The following is a 26,734-nucleotide window of genomic DNA, read 5'->3' as shown; positions in this document are numbered from 1 at the left end:
AATATGGCATGAACAATTGCTAAGGATTTGTAGGAGAGGTGAAGGGAGAAAAGTAAAATTCTCTACAAATCTCATCTGAATGGGAGATGTACATGGAAAATGTGAAAACAAATACATTTGTCTTATTGGAGGAGAGAGAGGCTAATGGTGGAGGAATAAAGTTATAGCTATTTGAGAAGTATACATACATACATCATTTATTAGAAATGTCAGGAATGGGAAGACAATGACTAATGAATGGAAAAGCACAGTAAAAGTGCCAAAGAAAACAATAATTTAAAAAACTTCACCAAAACAGCAAAAAGAAAGGAAAAAAGGATGAAACAAAGAGAAATAAATAGTAAACAAAGTAGAATAGAAGGACATTTTTCAAAAATATGTGTTGTTATACTAAATGTGAGTGGGTTAAATTCTACCATTAACATACCAAGACTACCAGACTACATTAAAACACAAAACTCAGGTATGTATAGTTTGTGAGAAATACACATGAAAAAAATAAAGAGAGACTGAAAACAAGGTAAATACAACAAAGAAAAAGCAAAAATGCAAATATTAATATTAGATAGAGTGGAATTTTTAGTATTAAAAGTGCTAAACATGATGATAAAGCAACATTATATCATAATAACAGGCACTTTATAAAGAAGATACAATTCATAAATTTGTATTCAATAAACAAAAGAACAAGTTTTTGCTTTGTATATTTAGCTACTATAAATGCAAGAAGATTTTTTTAAAAATACAAACATAGTAAATCATTCAGATCAAATTATTGGTTTAAAATAATGTCCACAAATTATTTGACACTCCCTTTAAAAGGTGAAGCCTAATTTACCATTCCTTGATGTGGGCTGGACTTAGTGATTTGCTTTTAAGAAAGGAATAAGAAAAAGCAGAAGTGATGGTGTGCAACTTTGGAGACTAAGTCATAAAAGATACTGCAGCCTCCTATCTGATCTCTCTCTTGGATCACTCACTCTGGGGAAAGCTAGCTGCTATGTCATGAGAACACTCAGGTACCCTGTGGAGAGGCCCATGTGGCTGTTTTGTCAACAGCCAGCAAGGAACTGAAATGCTGTGCCATGTGAGTCAGCAATCTTGGAAATGGGTCTGTCAACCCCAGTCAACCTTACAAATGAGTGCAGCCCTGGCCAATAGGCTTGATTGCTAGCTCATGAGAGACCTTAAGCCAGAACCACCCAGCTAAACTGCACTCAAACTTCTGAACCATAGAAACTGTGAGATACTAAATGTTTGCAGTTTTAAGCCACTAAGTACTGGGGTAATTTATTACACAGAAATATACAATATACATATTTAGAAAGATACAGATGGAAAAAACTGAATATACAGTTTACCCTTGAACTACAAGGGTCCACTTATATGCAGATATTTTTCAATAGTAAATACTGCAGTACTTGAGAACCTGCTGTATAGCACAGGGAATGCCACTTCGCTGTACAGTAGAAACTAACACAACACTGTAAAACAACTATACCCCAATAAAAAATAAATAAATAAATTTCATTATATAATAGGTTAAAAAAAAAAAAAACACTACAGTACTACATGGTCCACGGTTGGTTGAATCTGTGGACACAGAGGAACTGTGGATGAAGAGGGCCGACAATAAGTTATTCGTGGATTAACTCTTGCATTGTTCAAGGGTCAACTGTACAACTAATGAACTTAATAGATAGATATATGAAGAACTTTGCATCCTATGAATAGAGAATACAATTAATTTTTCATTTGTCCACAGAGGCTTCATGAGAATCAATCATATACTTGATTTCAAAGAAATCCTTAACAAATTCAAAATAAGAAACATTTCATAGAACACATTCTCATATCATAATCCAATAAAATCTGAAATAAATAAAAATATGATTCAAAAACTTCCAGCTTCTTGAATTAAGATCCTTAGAAATTAAAAATTATAGTCTTAATAACCATTGGATCAAAGAGGAAATCAATAGCAATATTATAAGTTCAACAGAAGGCTCAGTTAAAACTAAAATTAGAAAAGATGCATTGCCTTAGATGCCTTTATTATTAAAGAAGATGCACATGAAAGACTGTATTCATCTTAAGACATTAGAAAAATAAAAATAAAACCAATCAAATAAAGATAAAAGCTGAAATTAATGAAATGGAAAACAAAAAAATGAAAGCTATATAATCCAAAGGGTGATTCTTTGAAAGAACAAATTGATAAAATTGATGATAAAACTCATCATGAGCCTGATTGAGGATAAGTGAAAAAAGAGAATAAATGTAAGATTAAAGATTGGAAAAAAGACAAATATATACAGAAGCAAATTTTAAAACTATATATATATATGTATATATATATATATATATATATATATATATATATAGAGAGAGAGAGAGAGAGAGAGAGAGAGAGAGAGAGAGAACATAATATTGGCATCTGTGGCAATGTACTTTGACAATCTAGAGAAATGGAGGATTTTCTTGAAAATTAGAAGCTACCAAAACTGATTCAAAAGAAGTAGAAAACTTCAAAAGTGCATTGGTTGCATGTTGCTTTATAGCAGAGCTCTATCTCAATTTTCAAGAGCAAATAGTTTTAATGTTACTTAAACCAGTGATTCCCATCCTTGGCTGCACATCAGAATCACATGGAGACTCCTAGGTGTCCATCAGAATCTCTGGGAGTGGGACTCAGGTATCAGTAGTTTTTTTTTCCCATTTCCTTGGGTGATTATAATGTATAGCCAAGTTTGAGAACAAGGGATTTAAGTTCCAAACCATAGAAAATGATGTAAATCTCTCCAATTTTTTTCATAAGATCAATAAAACCTTAATATCAAAATTTGAGAAAAGCAACAGTCAAAATTTGAGAAAATATGTAAACATATTTTCCACTGGAATGACCAATTTTCTGGTAGTAGAACTCATCCCCAGTTAAACCAAACTTTATAGGTATTTCACCTCTACTATGAGCAATGAATACCGAATTTCTTTAGTCAAACCTTTAAGCCCCTAATAGTAAGGGTCAACTAAGCCATCCACCTTACATGGCATGCTTGACACCCAATAAGTTTTAACCTTTTCAAAAAATCACACGTCTTCAAAAGATTGATTTGTGATAATGAAGCTCGTTCAACAGAAAATGTTACTGTCTGTGAAAGTGATTCTAAAAGGAGTCCTAAATATATACTGAACTTCTGTAAGTGTTGAGCCTCTGAAGGCAAAGGCAAGACATATTTGGATGTATAAGAACTGCATTGTTGAGCCAGGACTAGTTGTATTACTCTATGTAGTCTGAGTTCAAATACGTTTTAGTCTTAGAATAATAAGAGAATTGGAAAACAGATAAAAAGAATAGCTAAGTCTCCTGGGACATGGGTCTCTAGGATATTTAGGCTTCTAGCTACGCTACTGAGATTTCTCTGGATTTTCTTCACAGAAGCAAACACTGCTGCTGAGGGAACCCATCCTTCACTCAGTTCCAGTAAACCAAACTCTCTGGCTTATTCTGCAGCTGATATATAACAAACCATCTATGACATGGTGATCAAGTTGACAAATATAGAAAACCTGGGGTAACTACAACTCTGAACAGCATTAGATGACCTTCAGGGGGAAAAGAATAGCAGATCACAATTAATTAACTTGAGTAGAGATAAGGAGACCTATTTCCCACTCAAGTATTTTACATAAGACATCTAGAAGTTATCACAATTTTGGGGGGGCATTTTCCCGAGGCACATCAAACAATAACCTCTGGACCTCAACTCCACATTATTTTAATTTTTATTTCTTTTGCAAACTCTATTTTAGAGATCTGTTCTGATTATAACACACTGCCTTAATCTCAAAAGGTAAAGAATTGAATACTGTGGCAGTGGGAAGCATATCAGCAATAGAGAAAAAAGAAAATATTTAATGACCTTCACAGCCGGAAAATTTGGGGCATAGGGCGTGGGGTGGAGGATGGTGGAGAAGAGAGAAAGAAAAGGAAAACAAGGCTGCGTGGCTTCCATAGACAGCATCAGTATGACACCCACAGGGGTGAGAGGTAATTAGCTTCTCTCTGTCCATGTGCAGCTCTTTCTCAACTGTAGGAGGTTTCCACACACAGCATCAATTTAACAAACTAACTTGCCAATACTTGGTCTAAAATTTCAAGCTTTCTCATCAATGAGGAAAAGGATCTGAACGAAGTATTCCAAATTGGTCACTCTTAAGCAAGAGTGGCTGATTAGAATTAACCTCTTCAGAAAATAAAGTCTAAAAATATGACCTAACTAATGCCATGTAAATTGCTTCACTTGATGATATTTGAAGCCATATAAAGTTGGGATACCTTTTTAGGAAAGGTGTGCCATGGTTAACCGTGTGGAACCCAGAGAAAAGAATTCCCTTCAAATCCAGATAGGACTGTGAGCTGAAACTGTCTAGCTTAGTCTTAAGGTGCTAAATGATAGAATTTGTAAGGACAACCAAATATTAAAGAAACCAAAAATGTCAAAACAATCAAAAACGATCACTGGTACGGATTCCATCATTTATTGCAGCACACCACAAAAAGGGTGTGGGAATAAAATCTTTTCTGATCCTTCAGAACTTTCCTTCATGATTTAGGCACTTACTAAATTACTAAAACTCTTTGAAGGGATTGTCTTAAATGTCACCTCCTCCAGGAAGTCTCCCACGACTTAGACGCCCTTCCAATGTGCTCCCTTGGAAACTCGTTTACCCCAGTTATAACACGTCTCAACCTGAACTGTCTTGTCTTTTCATTAGGTGACCTACCCCACTAAACTGTGATATCTTTGGGGCCAAAAACAGTTCCATACTCTTTCATCGCTGGGCTCTCAATCTCCACTTCCTGAACACCGTCATTGGTTAACAACACTCAAAATATTTCTTGCTTTCATGTGAATGCTATAATTTCACCTTTAGTCCTTTTTATAGTACTTCTTACCACCCACCTCCTCCTGTTCAATCTTTACATTAGCACTTTCCAGTTTTATATATTCCATTTAGTTTTGCCAATGGAATTAAAGAAACATTCTCTTTTTGCATCTATCTACTCCAGAGTCCTTTCCCTGATCGCACCTTAATATCTTCAACTACCTCTTGAAAAATTTTCTAATTGCCTGGAAGTCACTTTTCCCATTTAATTTACTCAACTATTTTCCCTTTTTTATATTTTCCAAGACCTCTAGAAAAATAATTACCAGATTTTCTGTTGTGGCTATTCCCCACATACCTCCACCCCCTCCTCCTTCCTCAGATTGTAGTTGTCAAAAATAGCAGGACTGTACTTCTGAACATTTATATGGTGCTATGTAGACTTAAACAAATCTCATTCCTCAAACTGCATAAATAAACTCCCTTTTGCCTTCAACTCATTCAGAAAGACTTCCCTCTGGAAATCTGGGCCTCCCTTCGGAATGGTGCTAGACTCCTGACTCCTGCAGCCCTCTGGAAGGAAAGGACCCACTCTTCCACAGGATGGAGACCTCAGGGTCAGGAGTTGGGGTGGGTCCACTTGCTCTTTAGAGCCACCAACAGACTAACACTTTGCCAGCCTCTCCTCCTTCTAGGCTCATGAGCTCTGACTAAACGTCCTTCCTCTGCATCTCATCTCTCAGTCCTATGGCCAACCCACTTAACACACCTGCTTTCCACTTGCTTGACCTCCTCATCCCTAATATTCTCTTTCACTCATTTCAGCCACCCACATTCTGGATTCCACCTTGGACTCACCCATCCCCTAGGACTGCTCCCCTTGCAACTTCCCAGCCATCCTGCTTCCTGGGCCTCCTGCCCTGACCTCAGAGAGCATGGCAATCCTTCATTCCACCCATTTCTCCCAGTTGGTTGCCATCCTGGCCTCTCTTCCTTCCCTGCCCAGACTGGATTCCGTAGCTGATCTCCAGAATTGCCCTATTTACCAGAACCCTCAGTTCCCTGCCGGCAAATCTTTGGCTGGACTTCCTGACACCAACTCACTACCTGGATGGCCTTCTATTTCTCCTGACCCCACTCTCTGGCTACCAGGCCCTAGACCTTTGCTTAGGCCTCCTGCAGTCTCAACCGAACCTCTTCCTAAGTGCTGGCTCCATTCATCCAATCCTGGTTTGGCTTCCTCCATTCCCTTCCAAGCTCCCATTCTGAATGAATGAAATGAAAACCTTGTATTTCTATCATAATTTAGTACTTTAAAAAATGCTTTTGGATATTTATGTTGTTTTATTCACAAGACAACCTCTTATGGGGTGGAAGCTCAAGAATACTGCAGCCAAAGAAGAACTAAATAGACATTTATCCAAAAGACATACAGATGGCCAACAGGCACAAGAAAAGATGCTCAACATCGCTAATTATTAGAGAAGTGCAAGTCAAAACTACAATGAGGCATCACCTCACACCAGTCAGAATGGCCATCATCAAAAAGCCTACAAATAATAAATGCTGGAGAGGGTGTGGAGAAAAGGGAACCCTCCTACACTGTTGGTGGGAATGTAAATTAGTGTAAATCAGCCACTATGGAGAACAGTATGGAGGTTCCTTAAAAAGTTAAAAATAGGGACTTCCCAGGTGGCACAGTGGTTAAGAATCCGCCTGCCAGTGCAGGGGACATGGGTTTGAGCCCTGCTCTGGGAAGATCCCACATGCCACAGAGCAACGAAGCCCATGCACCACAACTACTGAAGTCCACGTGCCTAGAACCCGTGCTCCGTAACAAGAGAAGCCACCGCAATGAGAAGTCCGCACACTGCAATGAAGAGTAGCTCCCGCTCGCCACAACTAGAGAAAGCCTGCGCGCAGCAACGGAGACCCAACACAGCCAAAAAAAAAAAGGTTAAAAATATGGTAACCATCTGATCCAGTAATCCCACTCCTGGGCATATATCCGAAAAAGACAAAAACTCTAATTTGAAAAGATATGTGCACCCCAATGTTCATAGCATCACTATTCACAATAGCCAAGATATGGAAGTAACCTAAGTGACCATCGACAGATGAATGGATAAAGAAGATGTGGTATATATATATATATATATATATATATATATATATATACAATGGAATATTACTCAGCCATAAAAAAATAATGCCATTTGCAGCAATATGGACGGACCTAGAGATTATCATACTAAGTGAAGTAAGTCAGAAAGAGAAAGACAAATACCATATGATATCACTTATATGTGGAATCTAAAAAACAATACAAATGAACTTATTTACAAAACAGAGCCAGGCTCACAGACATAGAAAACAAAATTATGGTTACCAAAGGGGAAAGTGGGGGGAGAGATAAGTTAGGAGTATGGGATCAACAGATACACACTACTATATATAAAATAGGTAAATAAAAAGAATTTACTGTATAGCATAGTTTCAGGTGTACAGGAAAGTGATTCGGATATCCAAATCACTTTCCTGTATACCTGAAACTAACACAATATTGTAAATCAACTATATGTCGATATTATTTAAAAAAAAGAAAAAAGAGGGCTTCCCTGGTGGCGCAGTGGTTAGGGGTCCACCTGCCGATGCAGGGGACACGGGTTCGTGCCCCGGTCCGGGAAGATCCCACATGCCACGGAGCGGCTGGTCCTGTGAGCCATGGCCGCTGAGTCTGCGCGTCTGGAGCCTGTGCTCCGCAACGGGAGAGGCCACAACAGTGAGAGGCCCGCGTACCGCAAAAAAAAAGAAAAGAAAAAAGAATATTGCAGCCAAAAAAGATATTAAGGGTCATGGAGGTTATGTGGCTTACTCAAGCTCTCACAGTCCCCAAAGAGTGAAATTGATTTCCCATCATAATAATCAGAATATATTTTCTTTCAGGCCATCTGAGACACCTATGCTATGCCCAATTATTCAACATGCTAGTTGTGGGGATGATGTATTAATCAAAAAGAGAGACAAAGGGGTAAAACTGCGAAGGCAGAGGTCACCTCAGGATCAATTTTCTATATGCAATCATCCCAGAAGCAAACATTTAGGTTGCAACTGCTGGCTCAGAGAAAGAAATGAAGCCAGCCAATCGAAGAGATGCAGAGAAACTCCATGCTGGCCAAGCTGCTTTGTGCCCTCTGTGCGGGCTCCCGCAAACAAAACCCAACCAACAGGGCTTCCCTGGTGGCGCAGTGGTTGAGAGTCCGCCTGCCGGTGCAGGGGACACGGGTTCGTGCCCCGGTCCGGGAAGATCCCACATGCCACGGAGCGGCTGGGCCCGTGAGCCATGGCCGCTGAGCCTGCGCGTCCGGAGCCTGTGCTCCGCAACGGGAGAGGCCACAACAGTGAGAGGCCCACGTACCGCAAAAAAAAAAAAAAAGAAAGAAAACCCAACCAACAAAGAGGAGTCATAGCACTGGAAGAGCAGCTGAGCCTGGCAATGATGAATCAGGGTGGAGAAGAGAAGAGCAGTTTGGAACTTGCTATGGGGGACTCCTTTCATGCATCATTAGTGCACAATGGAGGAAAAGACTGCTGTGGCATGCTCACTTCTGAACCAAATAACAATAAAATAAAACAGACTGTTTCCCTCCCCTTCCTCTGCCATCTAGACATTTGCCATGTAATAAAGAACATAAATACAATCAGGTACAAATCCTAATGGATCTACAGATAACAATAATATTAAACAAAGACCCAAATTAAATCTTTAAAAATTTTTTGTGAAACGTGTGAAAAAAACCAAATCTTTCAACTTCTTGGATAAAAACTGTCCTATTATATCTGTATTTGTACCTATCCCTAATAAAACTAATATTGTTATTTGTCCTAGGACTGTCTTCCCACAACAAAAATATAAATATTTAGCAAAATAATCATTTACCTTATAGTAGATCAAAAAAAGATCATCCAGTTTCCCATGCAAATCACCTGGAAATGAAATGAAAAATCGCTATTCAGTAGGAACAAGAATTTAAAAACTGAAAAGACAAAAACTCTAATTTGAAAAGATACGTAACAGAATTTAAAAACTGAAATACTACTGATATACTCCAAGCGTTTTCAGGACATCGGGTTTTTACCCTATGATGATATTAATTCAACAGACAATTTGTTTCCATAGCACTCTATGGAAACTTTGTCCCCTTTCCTATAGGGGACAGCATCCGATGTGGCAATTACCTATTCATTCCTGCCATTTATGGGCCTCCCTTCGGGATGGGCCTCTGTGCCAAGTGCTCTGTGCCACTCTGTGCCAAGCGCTAGACTAAGGGTTTACGTGAATTGTCTTGTTCAATCCTTACAACCACTCTATGAGATGGGTATTGTTTTCATCATACTCATTTTACGAATGAGGCTCGGAGTAGTTAAGTAACTTATGCAAAGTTGCCCAGCGACCAAGTAGCAGAGCTGGAATTCAAACTCAACTTTATCTCTCTTCAAAAGTGAAGCTCTGGGCTTCCCTGGTGGCACAGCGGTTGAGAGTCCGCCTGCCGATGCAGGGGACACGGGTTTGTGCCCCAGTCCGGGAGGATCCCATGTGCCACGGAGCGGCTGGGCCCGTGAGCCGTGCCCACTGGGCGTGCGCGTCCGGAGCCTGTGCTCCGCAATGGGAGAGGCCACAACAGTGAGAGGCCCGCGTACCACAAAAAAAAACACACACACACAAAAAACGGAAGCTCTTAGTGATTGTTCTGTACTACCTACACTGTAATCTCTAGGAGAACAGCAGTATCATCTATATTGGCATTAAACCCCAAATGCCTCCCATAGTACCTGCTGCATAGTAGGCACTCAATAATTAAGTTTAATTTCTAAATGCAAAGGTTTTTAAAGCCACATTTTCAAAAATATGCTCCAGCAGTAGCATCTGAAACTTAAAAATTTTGAGTAGATAGTTGACATTCTCTTGATGAGACTATTAGAGAAAACAAAAATGAAAGCATGGCTTTATAAAACTCAGCCAACTAAGGGAAAACATATAAATAGATGAAGCCATTAATTTAAAAACAAGAGTAAATATGTGAGTATTCAAAAGCCCTATTTGGATAACTATTTCTAGGTAAATATTTGACTTTCATAACCTCTGATCATAAATTTTTATTCCTTGTATCCAACTTAATTACCAAATATAATTTAATTCAGGAATACTTTTCCTCAGTTTGCTTAAAATGCTACAACCAAACTTAACCAAATATATACAAAAGATGACTCCAATTATAATGGGAATAATAAAATTAAAATCCTACATCACCAGCACTTATTTATAAAATGACTACAATATTAAGAGCATATTAATACTATCGTATACTTAAACCTCATTGCTCTCACTCCAAATCTAAAGAAATAAAAATGGAAGGACTTTACTTATCAGTTAAATATATTTTTTAAATTATTTTGTTTTCCTAATTTTCTTCAGGATACTCCAATAAAGATGGTTAAAAAAAAAACAAAACAACTTTAGCTAAGAAAATATGAGCTCATTCACTCAGCAGCTACATTATGCTGCTTTAAAGGAGAGGCACCAATGTACACCATTGAGAATAAAGGTGCCTTTCGGGCTGACACAGCAGAGGCATGTATATGTTTGCCAAATCTGTGTGTGGTTAGTGCTTCTGAGGCCACATCAGAAAAATATGAGTTCTGATGGCAGGGAGGAATTTCTGAGAGGGAGACAAGCATAATAATAAAAATGCTGTGAGTCAGGTATTCTGTAGAATTTGTTTAATTGGGAGCTTTAGAATATCTGCAATGCCTTAATGGACAAAGTATTTCACTTCATATCAATAAAACAAGCTACTATTAGCAGCTTTGGTTCCAGTTAAAAAAAAGCAAAAAACAAAAAACCCCAAAGATTTGGGTAGTCAGAACTGTTGCAGCTGGTATGCTAATAAATGAATTGGTTTCAGCATATTAAGAGTTGAGGCTATACAAATATTTTTATTTTCATTTTTTTCATAAGCTGCCTTATTATTTTTTAATTAATTAATTAATTAGGCTGCTCCAGGTCTTAGCTGCGGCACGTGGGATCTTCGTTGCCGCGTGTGGGATCTTCCTTGCAGCATGCAGGGTCTCTAGTTGCGGCATGCAAACTCTTAGTTGAGGCATGTGGAACCTAGTTCCCTGACCAGGGATCAAACCTGGGCCCCCTGCATTGGGAGCACTTAGCCACTGGACCACCAGGGAACTCCCTAAAAATATTTTTAACTTCTAGTTGGACAGCAAGAGATAAAACTCAATGTGTCATGGAAAGGCAGCCACAGAAAGATATTTCCACTGCGTACAAAAACCTAAGTGCATAACTGGTTATCATTTATAACATAAACTAAAACACCTACTATATTTCATGCACGTTGAGAAATGTGTAGCATGTTTAGATGTGCATGTAAAAAAATGCATCTGGAAATTAAAATAATGGTAAAGGTTCATAATAATTTCTCCCCCTTTCCTAATACTGTCTTAAACAGAGGATGTTTATGAAAATATGGCCCTGATTTTAAATTTTATTTTAAATGATGACCAAATTTTTCTAAGTTCAATGGGGCTATTAAAGACAGAAAATAATAATTCCTATGCTATGGGAACCTATGGGCCTTGGTTTTTCCTTCTATCAATGGTGCTACATGGAAAAAGTCTGGAAATAAATGCCCTGCCAAGATGTGGGTATCTTTAAAATATTGGAACTGTCCAATCAATCCATTCCCTAGTCCTTGTCTCACGATGGAAAATGAAACATCAGTCAGAGCAGTGCATGATGGGAGTTGGGATAGCAGATACGGAGTTGGCTCTAACCTGGGATGCAGAAGATCTGATTTTTAATTCTGACTCTGCCACTAACCAGCTGAGTAAGCTGAGGTGGAGAGAGGGCGACAAGTTACTACATAGAAATGCATGGACGGCAATACACTTTTCTCTCTGGGCCTCAATTTCATCCGTAAGAGCAAGGGATAGACTAGATCCAGGACTTACATGCCCTCTAATTAATTCATGTCTTTTTCCAGATCCTTTTATGCAAAGCTAAGTCTCCAATGGCAACTGGAGGTATACTGGAAACATGGGAGCAGATCACACTCCCTGTTTGGCCTATTATATACACTCTGAGAGCAAACCTCGCCTTGGCTCCAGAGGCTTCATGGGTTGGCATCGCTTCCTGAGCCTCATGACCCAAAATTCTTTATCTCCATGAAAAGTAAGTGCTGATGAGGCCTTGAATAAAAGGTCCCCACTGCTGAGATGCATCATCTGGAAGGCAGAGATGTGGTGGCCTGATTCAGTTGGAATTGGACCATTAAGGACTCTTCAAAAGCCTGAGTCAGGACATGTCAAGGAGCATGTACTGCTACATCAAGTCCCTGTCACCACTATCAGATGCTAGAATGGAAATAGTTTAATTAGATTGTCAAATCCATTCTACCTGCCAGAGTAAAAGAAACATGGGCTAAAAATTGATTTGGAAAATAACAATCACTGTTTTGTAACCTAAAGGCTTAATTAGAAGTTAAGGGAATTGCTGTTCCTTCCACGCACTCCATTCTCAGACAGTTGCAAGCACGCTGAGCACCAACTGTGTTGAATTTCAATGTGTACTGCTTCTTGAAGCAATATCCTGTCAGACTGGCCTATATGATAACAAAATCTCAGCTCTTGTTATTTAGAAGAACAAGGAACAGATTTCTGGGACATTCCCACTCTTCTAAAAGCTGCAGAGACCAGTTGGAAAAATCTAAAACAGCAGCCGAGGGCAGAGAAGAATTTAGTCTCCACCCTGCTTTTTTCTCTTCCCAGCATAAGTGGCATGCAGAGGCCCACCTAGAAAAAGCTACATTGAACAAAGATAATGAGAGCCAGAGGGAGGGCAAAGAACACTTATTCCACCCATGGGTGATTTTCTGTATTAAAATGCTGCCTGCCTTTATAAAAAGCTATGAGTTCTTTAATTTCTCACATAATTAATTCCTGCCAGCTGGTATGCAAAACAAAGACAAGATAGGAAACAGTACTATCATGATAGAAAACTCTATATTAACACTTTTCCCTTAACACAGTCCAATTTACACAGTTTTCAAGTTAGGCCAATGATGTAGAACCAAGAGGCTCCTAAATATTAATTTGGCAACACTGCTCTGAAACTTACCACAGATTGTTATCTCTTTGGAGGGAGAAGTTTTTATGTGAGTGAAATTCGGCATTTGCTGCAGGAGCTTCTTGGTTTCAAATAGCACCTCTAAGACATAATAAGCATGAAGTATCTGTGAGGGCGAAGGAGAGGAAATAGATATAATGAACTAGGAGAAAAGGCATGAGTGTGTAGAAAGCAATTAGGTGGAACATATGAGCACGTTTCAGGTAGCTGTAGTTCACGACAACCTCTAAATTATTTTTAAATAGATTATCCTGGCACATAATAAGCCCTCACTAGAGATGTGTAAGTTGAATGAATGAATGGTTCCTAGGACGTCTATATTCTCATGTTCTTAATTGACATCACCCATTCACAGAACATTTCTTATTATTCTTGGTCCTTAGAGCCCAAGAGAGGTGACAAGAAAAAAAGGAGACTCCCTTGCCCTAAGGAAATGTGCAGGCAAAAAAGTAAAGAAAAGAGAAGGAGGGAAAAGAGAGAGAAGTAGAAAGGGAGAAGCAGAGAGATTGTTCAAGAGGAGCTGCTTTGCATTTGCTTGCGACCTCCTGCCCTGGGGCTGGGAATTAGATGGGGGTGCTGGGTTAGGAGGTCTCACAAGGTAGCCAGACAGGCCCCAAGGGACTCCTGAGCCAGGTGTCCTAGGTGTGGCTCAATATTTGGTGCACAGACATGAGTTTACAGGACAGCAAGCACACTTATATACAAGTGTAAGTATAGAACATATTGCCAATTCAAATAAACCATTCAGATTAGCTCCTATTATGACTATTCATCCCTTGATCTCCTCCAGTTACAGTGCTGATGACAGCATTGTTTTGGACAGATTTACTGGGTTTTCTCTTCCAGGCTTTTCTGTTTGTTTGTTTTTAAATAGAGTGTGTTGTTCTCTCTTTTTTTAAATTATGAACTATTCCAAATACATAATTCAAAAAGTGATGTAGCTGATACAAATTTAACAGATGCTAACACCACTTTCTAGTCAGGAGTGTCTGTGCCTGTACTGTCCAATGCAGTAGACACTGGTCACCTGGGGCTATTGACCACTTGAAATGGGGTCAGTCAAAATTGAGATGTCATGTAAGCACAAAATACACATTGGATTTTAAAGACAGTATGAAAAAGAAAAGTAAAACATCTCATTAAAAACTTAATATGATTACATATTAAAATGATAATTTTATATGTTGGAGTAAATAAAATACATTATTAAAATTAATTTCACTTGTTTCTTTTTGCCTTTATAATGTTGACTACTAGAAGATTTTAAATTATGTATGTGGATCACATTATATTCCTATTGGACAGCACTGGTTTAGATTATTGGAGGCTGAGAGAGAGGTCATATCTACATATTGTTCAGATAACGCTTTGAGCACGGGATTCAGGACAGATGGAACCCTTTGGAACAATCCTAACTCGTGGTGTCCTGAAATTTCCATTTCCACTTCCTATTAAAATAATGAAATTATTTTCCATTTCCACTTCCTATTAAAATTATTTAATCATGAAATTCTCCAAACTTATTTATTTTAAAAAAACCAGGAAGCAGGATTGGAAGCAATGTGAGAATTAGGAGGAAAGAGAAGGTCCCCTGGATGTTAATTAGTGGGGAGCCCACATTTCCTGTCTCTCCAAACCTAATGGATTGCTAAGGATTTTCCCCACAAAAGCATTCTAAATCGGTGAGTCAAATCTTTAGCCAGATTTTAAAGGAACAGGCAAAACACTCTGATAGCATGATTTATTTTAATTTCCATATTTAATTTATTGATTCCCAAAACTGGCTTCAGTGTTACCTTAAGTTGCCACTGTAGACTTTCTGGACCATTTGTAGTGCTAATCAGAGTAATTACTGCCTGAAAAGGCAGTTGTTTTATTAAGTTAAATTAACAAATAATCATTGAGGATATATTGCAACAACAGAAAATCCCTATTATGAAAATGTTTTTTCTGGGTCCTTTTTCAATTGGTTAAAATCACTTTGGTATTATTAGTCCCTACAAAGCCAGTCTACTTCTCTTTAAGTAGCATTATAATCATGTTTATAGCAATATTAAATACTCAAAAGAGTTAACTCAGAAGTTGATTTCTATGTTTACAAATATATTCAGATTAAATGGCAACTTGAATAAAATACTCACACTCTTTTAAAGGCACTGAGGGAGGAAAATATTACTTTGAAAGGATTTTCTTTTTAAAACAGTAACTAGTTTTTAAATGAAAAAAAAACCCACATTTCTAAAGTTGAAATAAAAATTTAAACAGCAAAAAGGAGTATAATAATGAAAAGCAATTTTCCTTCTTCCCCAGACTTCAGTCTACTTTCCCTATTCCCCAAAACAGCCACTGTTAAGAGTATCTTGAGTGTCTTTCCAAAAAATATTCTATGCACTTGCAAGCATATAAAAATCAATATAACCAGGCTTCCCTGGTGGCACAGTGGTTAGGAATCCACCTGCCAATGCAGGGGACACGGGTTCAAGCCCTGGTCTGGGAAGATCCCACATGCCGCGGAGCAACTAAGCCCGTGTGCCACAACTACTGAGTCTGTGCTCTAGAGCCCGCGAGCCACAACTACTGAAGCCTGCATGCCACAACTACTGAAGCCCTCGCGCCCAGAGCCCATGCTCCACAACAAGAGAAGCCATTGCAATGAGAAGCCCGCGCACCGCAACGAAGAGTAACCCCTACTCGCCGCAACTAGAGAAAGCCCGCACGCAGCAATGAAGACCCAACGCAGCCAAAAATAATAAATAAATAAAATAAATTTTTAAAAAATCAATATAACCACATATGAATATGCAAACACGTGTATAGGTGCATAATCCCTTAAATAAAATGTGGTATATTCACACAAAGGAATATTATTCGACCAAAAATAGGAATGAGGTACTGACTGATACATGCTACAACATGAATGAACCTTGAAAACATTATACCAACCAGAAGCCACCAGACACAAAAGGCACATATTATATGATTCCATTTATATAAAATGCACAGATTAGGCAAATCTGTAGAGACAGAAAGTAAACTAGTGGTTGCCAGGGGCTAGGGAGAAGAGGGAATGAGGTACAGGGTTTTGTTTTGAAGATGATAAAAATGTTCTGGAATTAGAGAGTGGTGATGGTTGCACCACATTGTGAATATACTAAAAACCAATGAATCATACACTTTATTTAAAATGGTTAAAACAATCAATTTTATGTGATGTGAATTTTATCTCAATTTTTAAAAATCAAAATATATAATGCTTATTAATTTTGTTAACAAATGGGAGCACATTGTACACTATGTTGAACCTTTTATTCTTCCCTTAGCATCATATATTTTTCATTTTTATAAAATCGAAATTGTCTATCTTTTCTATTATAGCTCCTTGAATTTTTGCCATACCTTTTATGTCCTTGAGCATATTAAGCATATTTATTTTCAACTCTGAGTCTGATAATGCCATTATCGAAAAACTCTATAGGTTTGTTTCCATTGTTTGCTGTTTGCCTCAGTTTTCTTTTGTGAATCTTGCATCCTCCTGTGCCTGGTTAACATTTGTGTTAAGTTCTGGATACTGTATATGAAAACTTGAAGAAATCGTTTAAGGCCCTATTTTCTTACAGAGAGGGTTGAAATTTTCTCTTGGCAGGTGGCTAGGAGCACTAGCTGTCTAGGATGATATCAATTCAATTTCAGGAATTAAATGATTCAAAATTTTGCTTCAGTCCCTACAGAGCCAGTACTTCTCATTCACTCTTACTCCTAGGGTACACCCTTAAGGTCCTAACCTGAGAATGAGGGTTCTGGGGTGATGTCAGAAAATAATGAAGTAGGTAGTTCCAAGATCCCATCCCTCTGCAGAAACACTGAAAAATCAAGCCAAAAAACCAGATCAAACAAACAAAAAAACCTGTCAGACCCAACTTTGTCAGAACTCTGGAAGATAGTCAAAGCTCACAGCAACCAATGCTGAATTAAGAAAGAGGCAACTTAAAAATGGCACAGTGCAAGCAGAAAGAAAAGGCTAAGATGGATTTGTAAACAGCCAGGCTAAGCAGTAAAGGACTGTACCAACACAGAGCCAATCTGCAAAGACTAGATTTTCCTTGCTTCCCTTTCCTTCCCTTCTGTTCCCTTCCCTTCTTTCTTTCCCTCTCCCTCTTTCTTCCCCCTCCCTCTTTCTTTCCCTCTTTCCTCCTCCCTTCCTCCTCCTCCCTTTTCTCTCTCTCTCTCTCTCTCTCTCTCTCTCTCTCTCTCTCTCTCTCTTTCTTTCTTTCTTTCTTTCTTAATGGCTCTTGGTGTTCAAGAAAATCTCTTTCGAAGCACTAGGTGAACACAGCCTAAAAGAAAAGAAACTTTGGAGATCTCACACCCAACTAGACCTAAGAGACATCTATAGACTACTCCACCCAAAACAGCAGACTACACATTTTTTTACAAGTGCACATGGAACATTCTCTAGGATAGACCAGATGTTAGGCTACAAAACAAGCCTCAATACATTCTAAAAGACTGGAATCATACAAAGTATCTTCTCTGACCACAATGGAATGAAACTAGAAATCAATAACAGAAGGAAAACTGGAAAGTTCACAAATATGTGGAAATTAAACAACATACTCTTGAATATGTTGAAGAAATCACGAGGGAAATTAGAAAATACTTTGAGATGAACAAAAATTAAAACACAACATACCGGGCTTCCCTGGTGGCGCAGTGGTTGAGAGTCCGCCTGCCGATGCAGGGGACACGGGTTCGTGCCCCGGTCTGGGAGGATCCCACATGCCACGGAGCGGCTGGGCCCGTGAGCCATGGCCGCTGAGCCTGCGCGTCCGGAGCCTGTCCTCCGCAACGGGAGAGGCCCGCGTAACGCATAAAAAAAAAAAAAAAAAAAAAAAAAAAACACAACATACCAAAACTTATGGGATACAGTAAAAGCAATGCTCAATGAGCAATGTATGGCTGTAAATGCGTACATTAAGAAAGAAGAAAGATGTCGAATGAAAAGCCTGACTTAATGCTTAACACATTATTGACCAGAGACACATTAATACGTCTTTTGTCATCTGAACATCATTGACCAGAGACATATCAATACGTTTTTAGAGAGTGATACAATTAACATCACCATGCAAAGTTGTTAGAGCTTAAAACTGATCAAGCGTTCATTATATAACTTATGATTGTCATTATCATTCACATTTTGCTCCATTAGGTTTTTGTTCCAACCTTGTGTATATCATAAACGTACAATTTTCAAAAATGACACATTGTGAAATTTTGAGTGAAGAAGAACTGTTCGGTGAATTTTATGCAGAAACTTTCTCTGACTGTCCAAGCAACATGTATACTAGTGTGCAGAAGATGACAGTTCTTCAGAACATAGTTCTGATTCAGACGATGTGAATATAAGACCAACAAAAAGACAAAAAACCTTAGTGATTGATTCTGATATGGAAAGTGAAAATGAAACTCGTGGTGCTGGAGAATGCTCCTTTGCTTCTCCAGAAGAGTGGATAGAAGACAACATTTCACAAAAATTAGAAGACTTTACAGGTGTGTCAGATATAACTACTGAATGTAATAACCTGCAAAGTGTTAGTGAAATAACAGAATTGACTTTCTGGCCAGCCAAAATAAAAATCGCCAGCCACAGGCATTAGTTTCTACAAAAATCCCCCCATCAGTAATGAGTTAAGGAGCTAGAAAAAGAAGAGCAAATTAAACGGAAAGCCAGCAGAAGGAAGAAGATAGGGATTAGAGTGCAGATAAATGAAATAGAGAACAGAAAACCAATAGAATCAACAAAACCAAAAGTTGGTTCTCTGAAAAGAGCTACAAAATTGACAAAATTTTACCTGGACAGGCCAAGAAATAAAAGAGAGAAAGTGCAAATAACTATAATCAGAAATGAAAATGGGGACATTACCACTGACCTCAAAGAAAAAGAAAGAATTATAAGAGGATATTACGAACAACTGTATACTAACAAATTAGATAACTTAGATGAAATGGACAAATTCCTGGAAACACACACATTATCAAAACACTCAAGAAGAAATAGAAAATCTGAACAGATCTAGAACACACAGAGATTGAATCACTAATCACAAACTTCCTAACAAAGAAAAGTGCAAGATCAGACAGCTTCACTGGTGAACTCTATGAAACGTTTAAAGAAGTAACACCAATCCTTCTCAAACTCTTCTAAAAAATAGAAGAGAAGGAAGCAATTCCTAACTCATTTCATGAGGACAGTATTACCTTGATATCAAAGCCAGATAAAGACACCACACAAAAAGAAAATACAGACCAGTATCCCTTACAAATAAAATGCAAAAATCCTTGACAAGATACCAGCAAACCAAATCCAACAGAATTTCTAAAGAATTATATACCATAACCAAGTGGGATTTATTCCAGGAATATAAGAGTGGTTCAACATAAGAAAACTAACCAATGTAATACACAACATTACTATTATGAAGGGAAAAAAACACACAATCATCTCAACTAATGCAGAAAAAGTATTTGACAAATTCCAACACCTTTTCATGATAAAGCCACTCAGAAAACTAGGAATACATGGACACTTCCTCAACTTGATAAACAGCATTTATTAAAAACAAAACAAAACAAAACCATAACTAACATCAAACTCAATGGTGAAAAGATTAAAAGCTCTCTCCCTAAGATCAGGAACAAGAAAAGCATGTCCACTCTCACCACTGCTATTCAACATTATACTGGAAATCCTAGCCAAAGCAGTTAGGCAAGAAAAAGAAATAAAAGGCATCTAAACCAGAAACGAAGAAGTAAAACTCTATTCACAGATGATGTGATCCTGTATATAGAATATCCAAAAGAATACACACACACACACACACACACACACACACACACACCTATAAGAGCTAATAAATGAATTCAGCAACGTTGCAGAGTAAAAGATCAACCCACAAAAATCAGTTGTGTTTCTATACACCAGCAATGAACAGTTCAAAAGGGAATTAAGAAAGCAATTCGTTTTATAATAGCAACCAAAAGAATAAAATACCTAGGAATAAATTTAAGGTAGTGAAAGACTTGTACACTGAAAAGTATAAAATTATAAAGCATAGCTAAAGGAAATTAAAGAAGATCCAAATAAATGGAAAAACATCCCATGTTCATGGATTAGAAGACTTAATATTGTCAAGAAGACAATACTACCCAAAGCAATCTACAGATTCAGTGCAACCCCTACCAAAATCTCAGTGGGCTTTTTTGCATAAATGGAAAAGTCAATCTTCAAATTCATTGCAAGGGACCCTAAATGCCAAAACAATATTGAAAAAGAATAACAAAGTCAAAGGATTGACACTTCCTGATTTCAAAACTTACCACAAAGCTACAGTAATCAAGACAGTGTGGTACTGGCATAAGGATAGACACACACACCAATGGAAAAGAATTGGGACTCCAGAAATAAATCCAGACAGCTATGGCCTATTAATTTTTTACAAAGGAACCAAAACCATTCAATGGGGAAAGAACAGATTCTTCAACAAAAGGTATAGGGACAACTGCATATCCACACGCAAAGAATGAAGTTGGACCCATACCTCATACCGTATAGAGATGTTAACTGAAAATGGCTCATAGAGCTAAATGTCAGAGCTAAAACTATAAAATTCTTAAAAGAAAACATAGGGGTAAACCTTCATGACCTTGGATTTAGCAATGGATTCTTAGATATGATGCCAAAACACAAGCAACGAAAGAAAAAAGGAGATAAGTTGGACGTCATCAAAATTAGAAACTTTTGTGCCTCAAAAGACATTATTAAGAAAGTGACAAGACAACCTACAGAATGGGAGAAAATATTTGCAAATTGTATATCTGATAAGGGACTTGTATCCAGAATATATAAAGAACACTTACAACTCAATAGTAAAAGGACAAATAACCTGATTTTAAAATGGGCAAAGGATCTGAATAGACATTTCTCTAAAGAATGTGTACAAATGGCCAGTAAGCATGAAAAGATGCTCAACATCTTAGCCATTAGGGAAATGCATATGAGAACCACAATTAGATACCACTTTACACACAACTAGGATAGCTATAGTAAAATTAAAATTTTTTTTAAAACATAAAATAACAAGTGTTGGCAAAAAATGTGGAGAAACCGGAACCCTCACCTATTACTAGTGGTAATGTAAAATGGTGCAGCCACTGTGGAAAACAATTTAGCAGTTCCTCAAAATGTTAAACATTGAGTCACCATATGACTCAGCAATTCTACTCCTAGATATAGAAACAACAGAATTGAAAACATATGTTCATATAAAAACATAAATGTTCATGGCAACATTGCTCATAATAGCCAAAAGGTAGAAAAAATCCAAATGTTCATCCACTGATGAATGGATAAAAATGTGGTATACTCATATAATAGAATATTAGTCAGCCATAAAAATAAAGGAGTGATGAAACATACTATGGCATGAATGAACCTTAAAAACATTATGCTACGGGAAATAAGCCGTATGAACATATTACATGATTCCGTTTGTACAAAATATCCAGAAGAGACAAATCCACAGAGACAGAAAGTAGAACAGTGGTTGCCAGGAGTGGGGGAGGAGGGAATAGTAATGGGTACGGCACTTCTTTTGGGGGTGAAGAAAATGTTCTGGAATTAGATATTAGTGATTGTTACACAATCTTGTGAATGTACTAAAAAGCACTGAATCAATCGTACACTTTAAAATGGTGAATTTTACAGTATGTGAATTAAACCTCAGAAAAAGAACAAGGAAATACTATAAGCCAACAGATAGGAGGTTTCTGTGCACCTGAGATTTGTATTTAATGGGTTAAGCAAAGCAGAGGGTAGCTCTCACTTAATGTGAAGTTTTTTCCCAAGGGAATGCATTTCTGCTGTAGTATTTTCATCTATTCATTCAACAGATAGCACATGTTATGTACAAGAATCAGGACAGTATCTGCTTCTACTTGCCTGTTGTTGCTTGAAGGCCTCAATAAGTAAATCAATATCAGTAAAAGTGAGAGGAAATTGCAGCCGAGGACCACAGTAGGAGTCTGGGACGTCTATCAACACCCAATAGTCCTGTCTATCCTTGTCCTGGATGTTGCTGTCAGAAAGGTGAGTTACTAATTCTGGAAATGGAAAGACAGAAAAGGGGGGAAAAATCTACATTCCCATACTTAAAATGCAATAAATAACTTCTTGAATACCTAGCCCATGTAAGGCACTGTGCTAAGTGTTATGAATACCAAGATAACCCACACATAACCATGAGGAATGATTTGTTCTGAGACCAGTAGGTACATTCACATGAAGCATCATTATCCCTTCCCAGGTGGACATTTTACCAAAGCAGTGAGTTCATCAGCGGGGAGGAGAGGGAGGAGCACAGGGAAAACTGGTCAATCAAGGTATTTTGATGCTCTGAAGCTCTAACTCTACATTTTTTTTTGCCCACTCTAATATCTCAGATTTTTACTAATAGGGCTAGAAACATAACAATGCATTGTATTTGGTTCAAATATCTGTGGCTATTCAGAATCTACAGAAAATTAAATGGCAACATTTAATTTTTCCCTGTTAAACACTTCAAATTTTACTTACGTAATTGATTTGTTTCTCTCGTCACATAAAAACCAATTTTCTGACATGATTTTCTTTTTCTTCTTGGTAACAAACCATAGGCAGAAATTCCCAAAGGACCGCTCTCTTGAAGAGATATTTCTGTGTAACGGATTACCTGCACTGCCCATTTCAGTAGGTGCTGAGACCCAGGATCTCTTTCTTGCTAGACTGCCTATGAAACAGTCAGCCCAAGAAAAGAAATCTGGCCAATTCAGGTGGAGAAAGATGAAAAGTGATACGGCAGATTGATTGCAAAAGTATCCCCAACTCTCTACTCCAACCTCTAGTCATGCTCTTTTTAATGTGATTTTGCAGCCACTCTCATCAAGAGTCTCCTTCCCCAGACCTTGAAGCTGGGTTGGGTTTGTGACTTGAGTTGGACTAAAGAATATGGTGGAAGTGTTATGTACCAGTTCCAAGCCGGCCTCAGGAGGCCTTGTATGCTTCCATGCTCTCTCTTTTGAAACTGTGCCACTACCACAAATCCCAGGCTAGTCTACTGGAAGCTCCAAGACCATGTGAAGCAGAGCTGAGTCACCCAAGCCACGGCCATCCTAGATCAGCCACCCGCCAGCAGACCTGTAAACACGAGGGAACTCCAACCAAGACCCGAAAAACTGCTGAATCAAGTCTGCCAAGATCAGCAGAAGTGCTCAGCTGATCTGTACACTTGTGAGCAAAACGAAATGTTTATTACATGCTACTGAGCTATTATAGTTGTTTAATACACAGTATTATTGCAGTAACAGATAACTGATAGAGAGGACAATGACATACTCTTCAGCTCATTAATACTGAATTGCTACTAAGCTCATTAATTAGAAGTTCTCTAGGGCTTCCCTGGTGGCGCAGTGGTTGAGAATCCGCCTGCCAATGCAGGGGACACGGGTTGAAGCCCTGCCTGGTCTGGGAAGATCCCACATGCGACGGAGCAACTAAGCCTGTGTGCCACAACTACTGAGCCTGTGTGCCACAACTACTGAAACCCGCACGCCTAGAGCCTGTACTCCGCAACGAGAAGCCACTGCAATGAGAAGACTGCACACCACAACGAAGAGTAGTCCCCGCTCACCGCAACTAGAGGAAGCCCGCATGCAGCAACAAAAACCCAATGCAGCCAAAAATAAATAAATAAATGAATAAGAAGTTCTCTATAGGTTTGGAAGGTATGATGTTAGCAGATGTAGATAGAATATGTTGTTTTTCATTATTCAGTTATGCTGAGAGATTACAATTTAAAATTAAACTTGAAATTTTTTTCTAAAGTCATAATATTTGGTAACTTTAAAATGTTTTCTAAATTATTGTGTACTCCAATATTTTTTTGTGGTAATTGACGATGTTTTATAAGAAGTAAAATTTAGGAGTAATAATGTCTGTCTTCAGTGTGGTCCAGCAGAGGTTATTTTTCTCATTTGGATTTGGTTTGACATTTGAGAAAACTTAATTATTTCATTTTATGTTTGAAAACTAGAAATGCAGAGCATCTTGGTAAATTTTATCTCAGGCTCATTTTGCAGGCAGAAAACCCAAAATATTCTACTTGACTATCTTAATGATCATTTCTACTTGGTAGTCTTTCTTAGAATAGCATCTTACTCCAAAAAAACACCTTTCTTCTTCCCAGCTTTACTTACTGAAAAATCAGGCTCCTCTTGGGAAAACAACAACAACAACCAAACAAACAAAACCAAAAACAACCTCAGCAGTTTCACTATATCATCTTTTTTTCTTTAACATCTTTATTGGAGTATAATTGCTTTACAATGGTGTGTTAGTTTCTGCTTTATAACAAAGTGAACCAGCTATACATATACATATATCCCCACATCCCCTCCCTCTTGCATCTCCCTCCCACCCTCCCTATCCCACCCCTCTAGGTGGTCACAAAGCACGGAGCTGATCTCCCTGTGCTATGCAGCTGCTTCCCACTAGCTATCTGTTTTACATTTGGTAGTATATATATGTCCATGCCTCTCTCTCACTTTGTCCCAGCTTACCCTTCCCCCTCCCCGTGTCCTCAAGTCCATTCTCTAGTAGGTCTGCATCTTTATTCCCGCACTATATCATCTTATAACTACCTTACTGAGAAATCCCAACTGGTGAGGTATAAACAAGAACTGATTTTCTTTTCCCAATCATTGCCTTCACCAATGTTCTGTCAACTTTCCCCTTCTCATCAGCTAACTGACACGTCAAGTCAATTCCACCAGTTCTGGTTATTAAAACTCAGTCTTGGGCTTCCCTGGTGGCGCAGTGGTTGAGAGTCCGCCTGCCGATGCAGGGGACACGGGTTCGTGCCCCGGTCCGGGAAGATCCCACATGCCGCAGAGCGGCTGGGCCCGTGAGCCATGGCCGCTGAGCCTGCGCGTCCGGAGCCTGTGCTCCGCAACGGGAGAGGCCACAACAGTGAGAGGCCCGCCTACCGCAAAAAAAAAAAAAAAAAAAAAAAAAACTCAGTCTTGTTATTTAAGACCATAATAAAAATATTGCTTTTCTTCTTAAAAAAAAAAAAAGTCCAGTCTGGCCCTTCCTTTCATACATTTGATGACCCTCATTTCTTATAAGTTCAGTGATGAATATATGAAAAAGCACCATTTCCCTAAACCAATTTTTTTCTTTTCTTTTTTTTTTGGGGGGGCCTTTCTGTACAGCTTGCAGGATCTTAATTCCCCAACCAGGGATTGAACCTGGGCCCCCTGCAGTGGAAGCACAGAGTACTAACCACTGGGCCACCAGGGAATTCCCTAAACCAATTCTTTTTTTTTTTTTTTTTAATTTAGTTTTGCCTGCACTGGGTCTTCGTTGCTGTGCACGGGCTTTCTCTAGTTGCAGCAATCAGGGGCTACTCTTTGTTGCGGTGTGCCGGCTTCTCATTGCTGCGGAGCACGGGCTCTAGGCGCCTGGGCTTCAGTAGTTGTGGCACGCGGGCTCAGTAGCTGTGGTTCGTGGGCTCTAGAGCGCAGGCTCAGTCGTTGCGGCGCACGGGCTTAGATGCTCCGCGGTATGTGGGATCTTCCCAGACCAGGACTCAAACCTGTGTCCCCTGCATTGACAGGCGGATTCTTAACCACTGCGCCACCAGGGAAGCCCCCTAAACCATTCTTAATCAAAACTACTCAATATGAAATATCAATAAACATCAAATCATAATCCTTCTGCTGGTTTTTATCCACATAAAAAAGAATAACATAGATTTTCTTCCTAACGTGGGTAGCTAACGTGCATCATATGTGAAAACAATCAAAAGCGTTAACATTTCTAATGCAAGTACTGTCCTGTGGGCTGTAACTATTATAACTAATAATAATAATTTAATGAATGCCAGCTATAAGAATATTTGTGCAACATGTGATTAGAATTAATCCATACCTATTTGGTTTACAATTCTGTCAACATGAATCTACAGTAATTAAATATAATAAAATCTTGACTTATAACTGAATGATGCCTTAACAAGTTGTTCTAAAGAAAATACTTCAAAAATATCCCCTACACACAATCTTCTTTTGCCCAGTACAGACTCAAAATCTGGACTAGGAAAAATCTAAAGCCCATAATTTAAAAAAAAAACAATTTCTGCCTCTACCACCTGCATATGTCACTTTGAATACAAGCTCCAGACGCTGCTGGAAAAAGAAAAGCACAAACTGAACCATGTTTATAGTTATTTCATTTCTCAATTATGAATCTGGATTAAAATCATGAGTGTTCATACAATAAGTTCAATAGATGCCAAAATGAAATTTTGTAAAATTCAACACCTGTTCTTGATTTTTTAAAAAACTCAGAAAACTAGGAATGGAAGGATACCTCCTTAACGTATTTTTTAAAATTTAAATCAACGGTAATGGTTTTTCCATTAAATCATTAACAAAACGAGGATGCCCACTTTCAATGTTTCATTTTAACACTGTTCTGCTATCTCCAGCAAATATAATAAAACATGAAGCCAAAATAAGAGCAGTGACTCTTGCATAGAAAGATATAAA

The 26,734-nt window shown here is 38.3% G+C and overlaps 1 protein-coding gene across 1 annotated transcript in view; it reads right to left on the bottom strand.

Moving 5' to 3' along the window:
- Positions 1-26,734, bottom strand: part of PPEF1 (protein phosphatase with EF-hand domain 1) — a 148,700-nt gene that overhangs the window by 44,743 nt on the left and 77,223 nt on the right. Inside the window, exons 6-8 of the mRNA XM_065900121.1 lie at positions 22,089-22,249; positions 13,082-13,196; positions 8,831-8,877 (exon numbers count right to left, since the gene is read on the bottom strand). Coding sequence (XP_065756193.1) covers positions 8,831-8,877; positions 13,082-13,196; positions 22,089-22,249 — 323 coding nt within the window. The remainder of the gene's footprint in view (positions 1-8,830; positions 8,878-13,081; positions 13,197-22,088; positions 22,250-26,734) is intronic.

This window comes from Phocoena phocoena, chromosome X, assembly GCF_963924675.1.
Source record: "Phocoena phocoena chromosome X, mPhoPho1.1, whole genome shotgun sequence".
NCBI lineage: Eukaryota > Metazoa > Chordata > Mammalia > Artiodactyla > Phocoenidae > Phocoena > Phocoena phocoena.
This window is presented reverse-complemented; position numbering and strand designations above follow the sequence as displayed.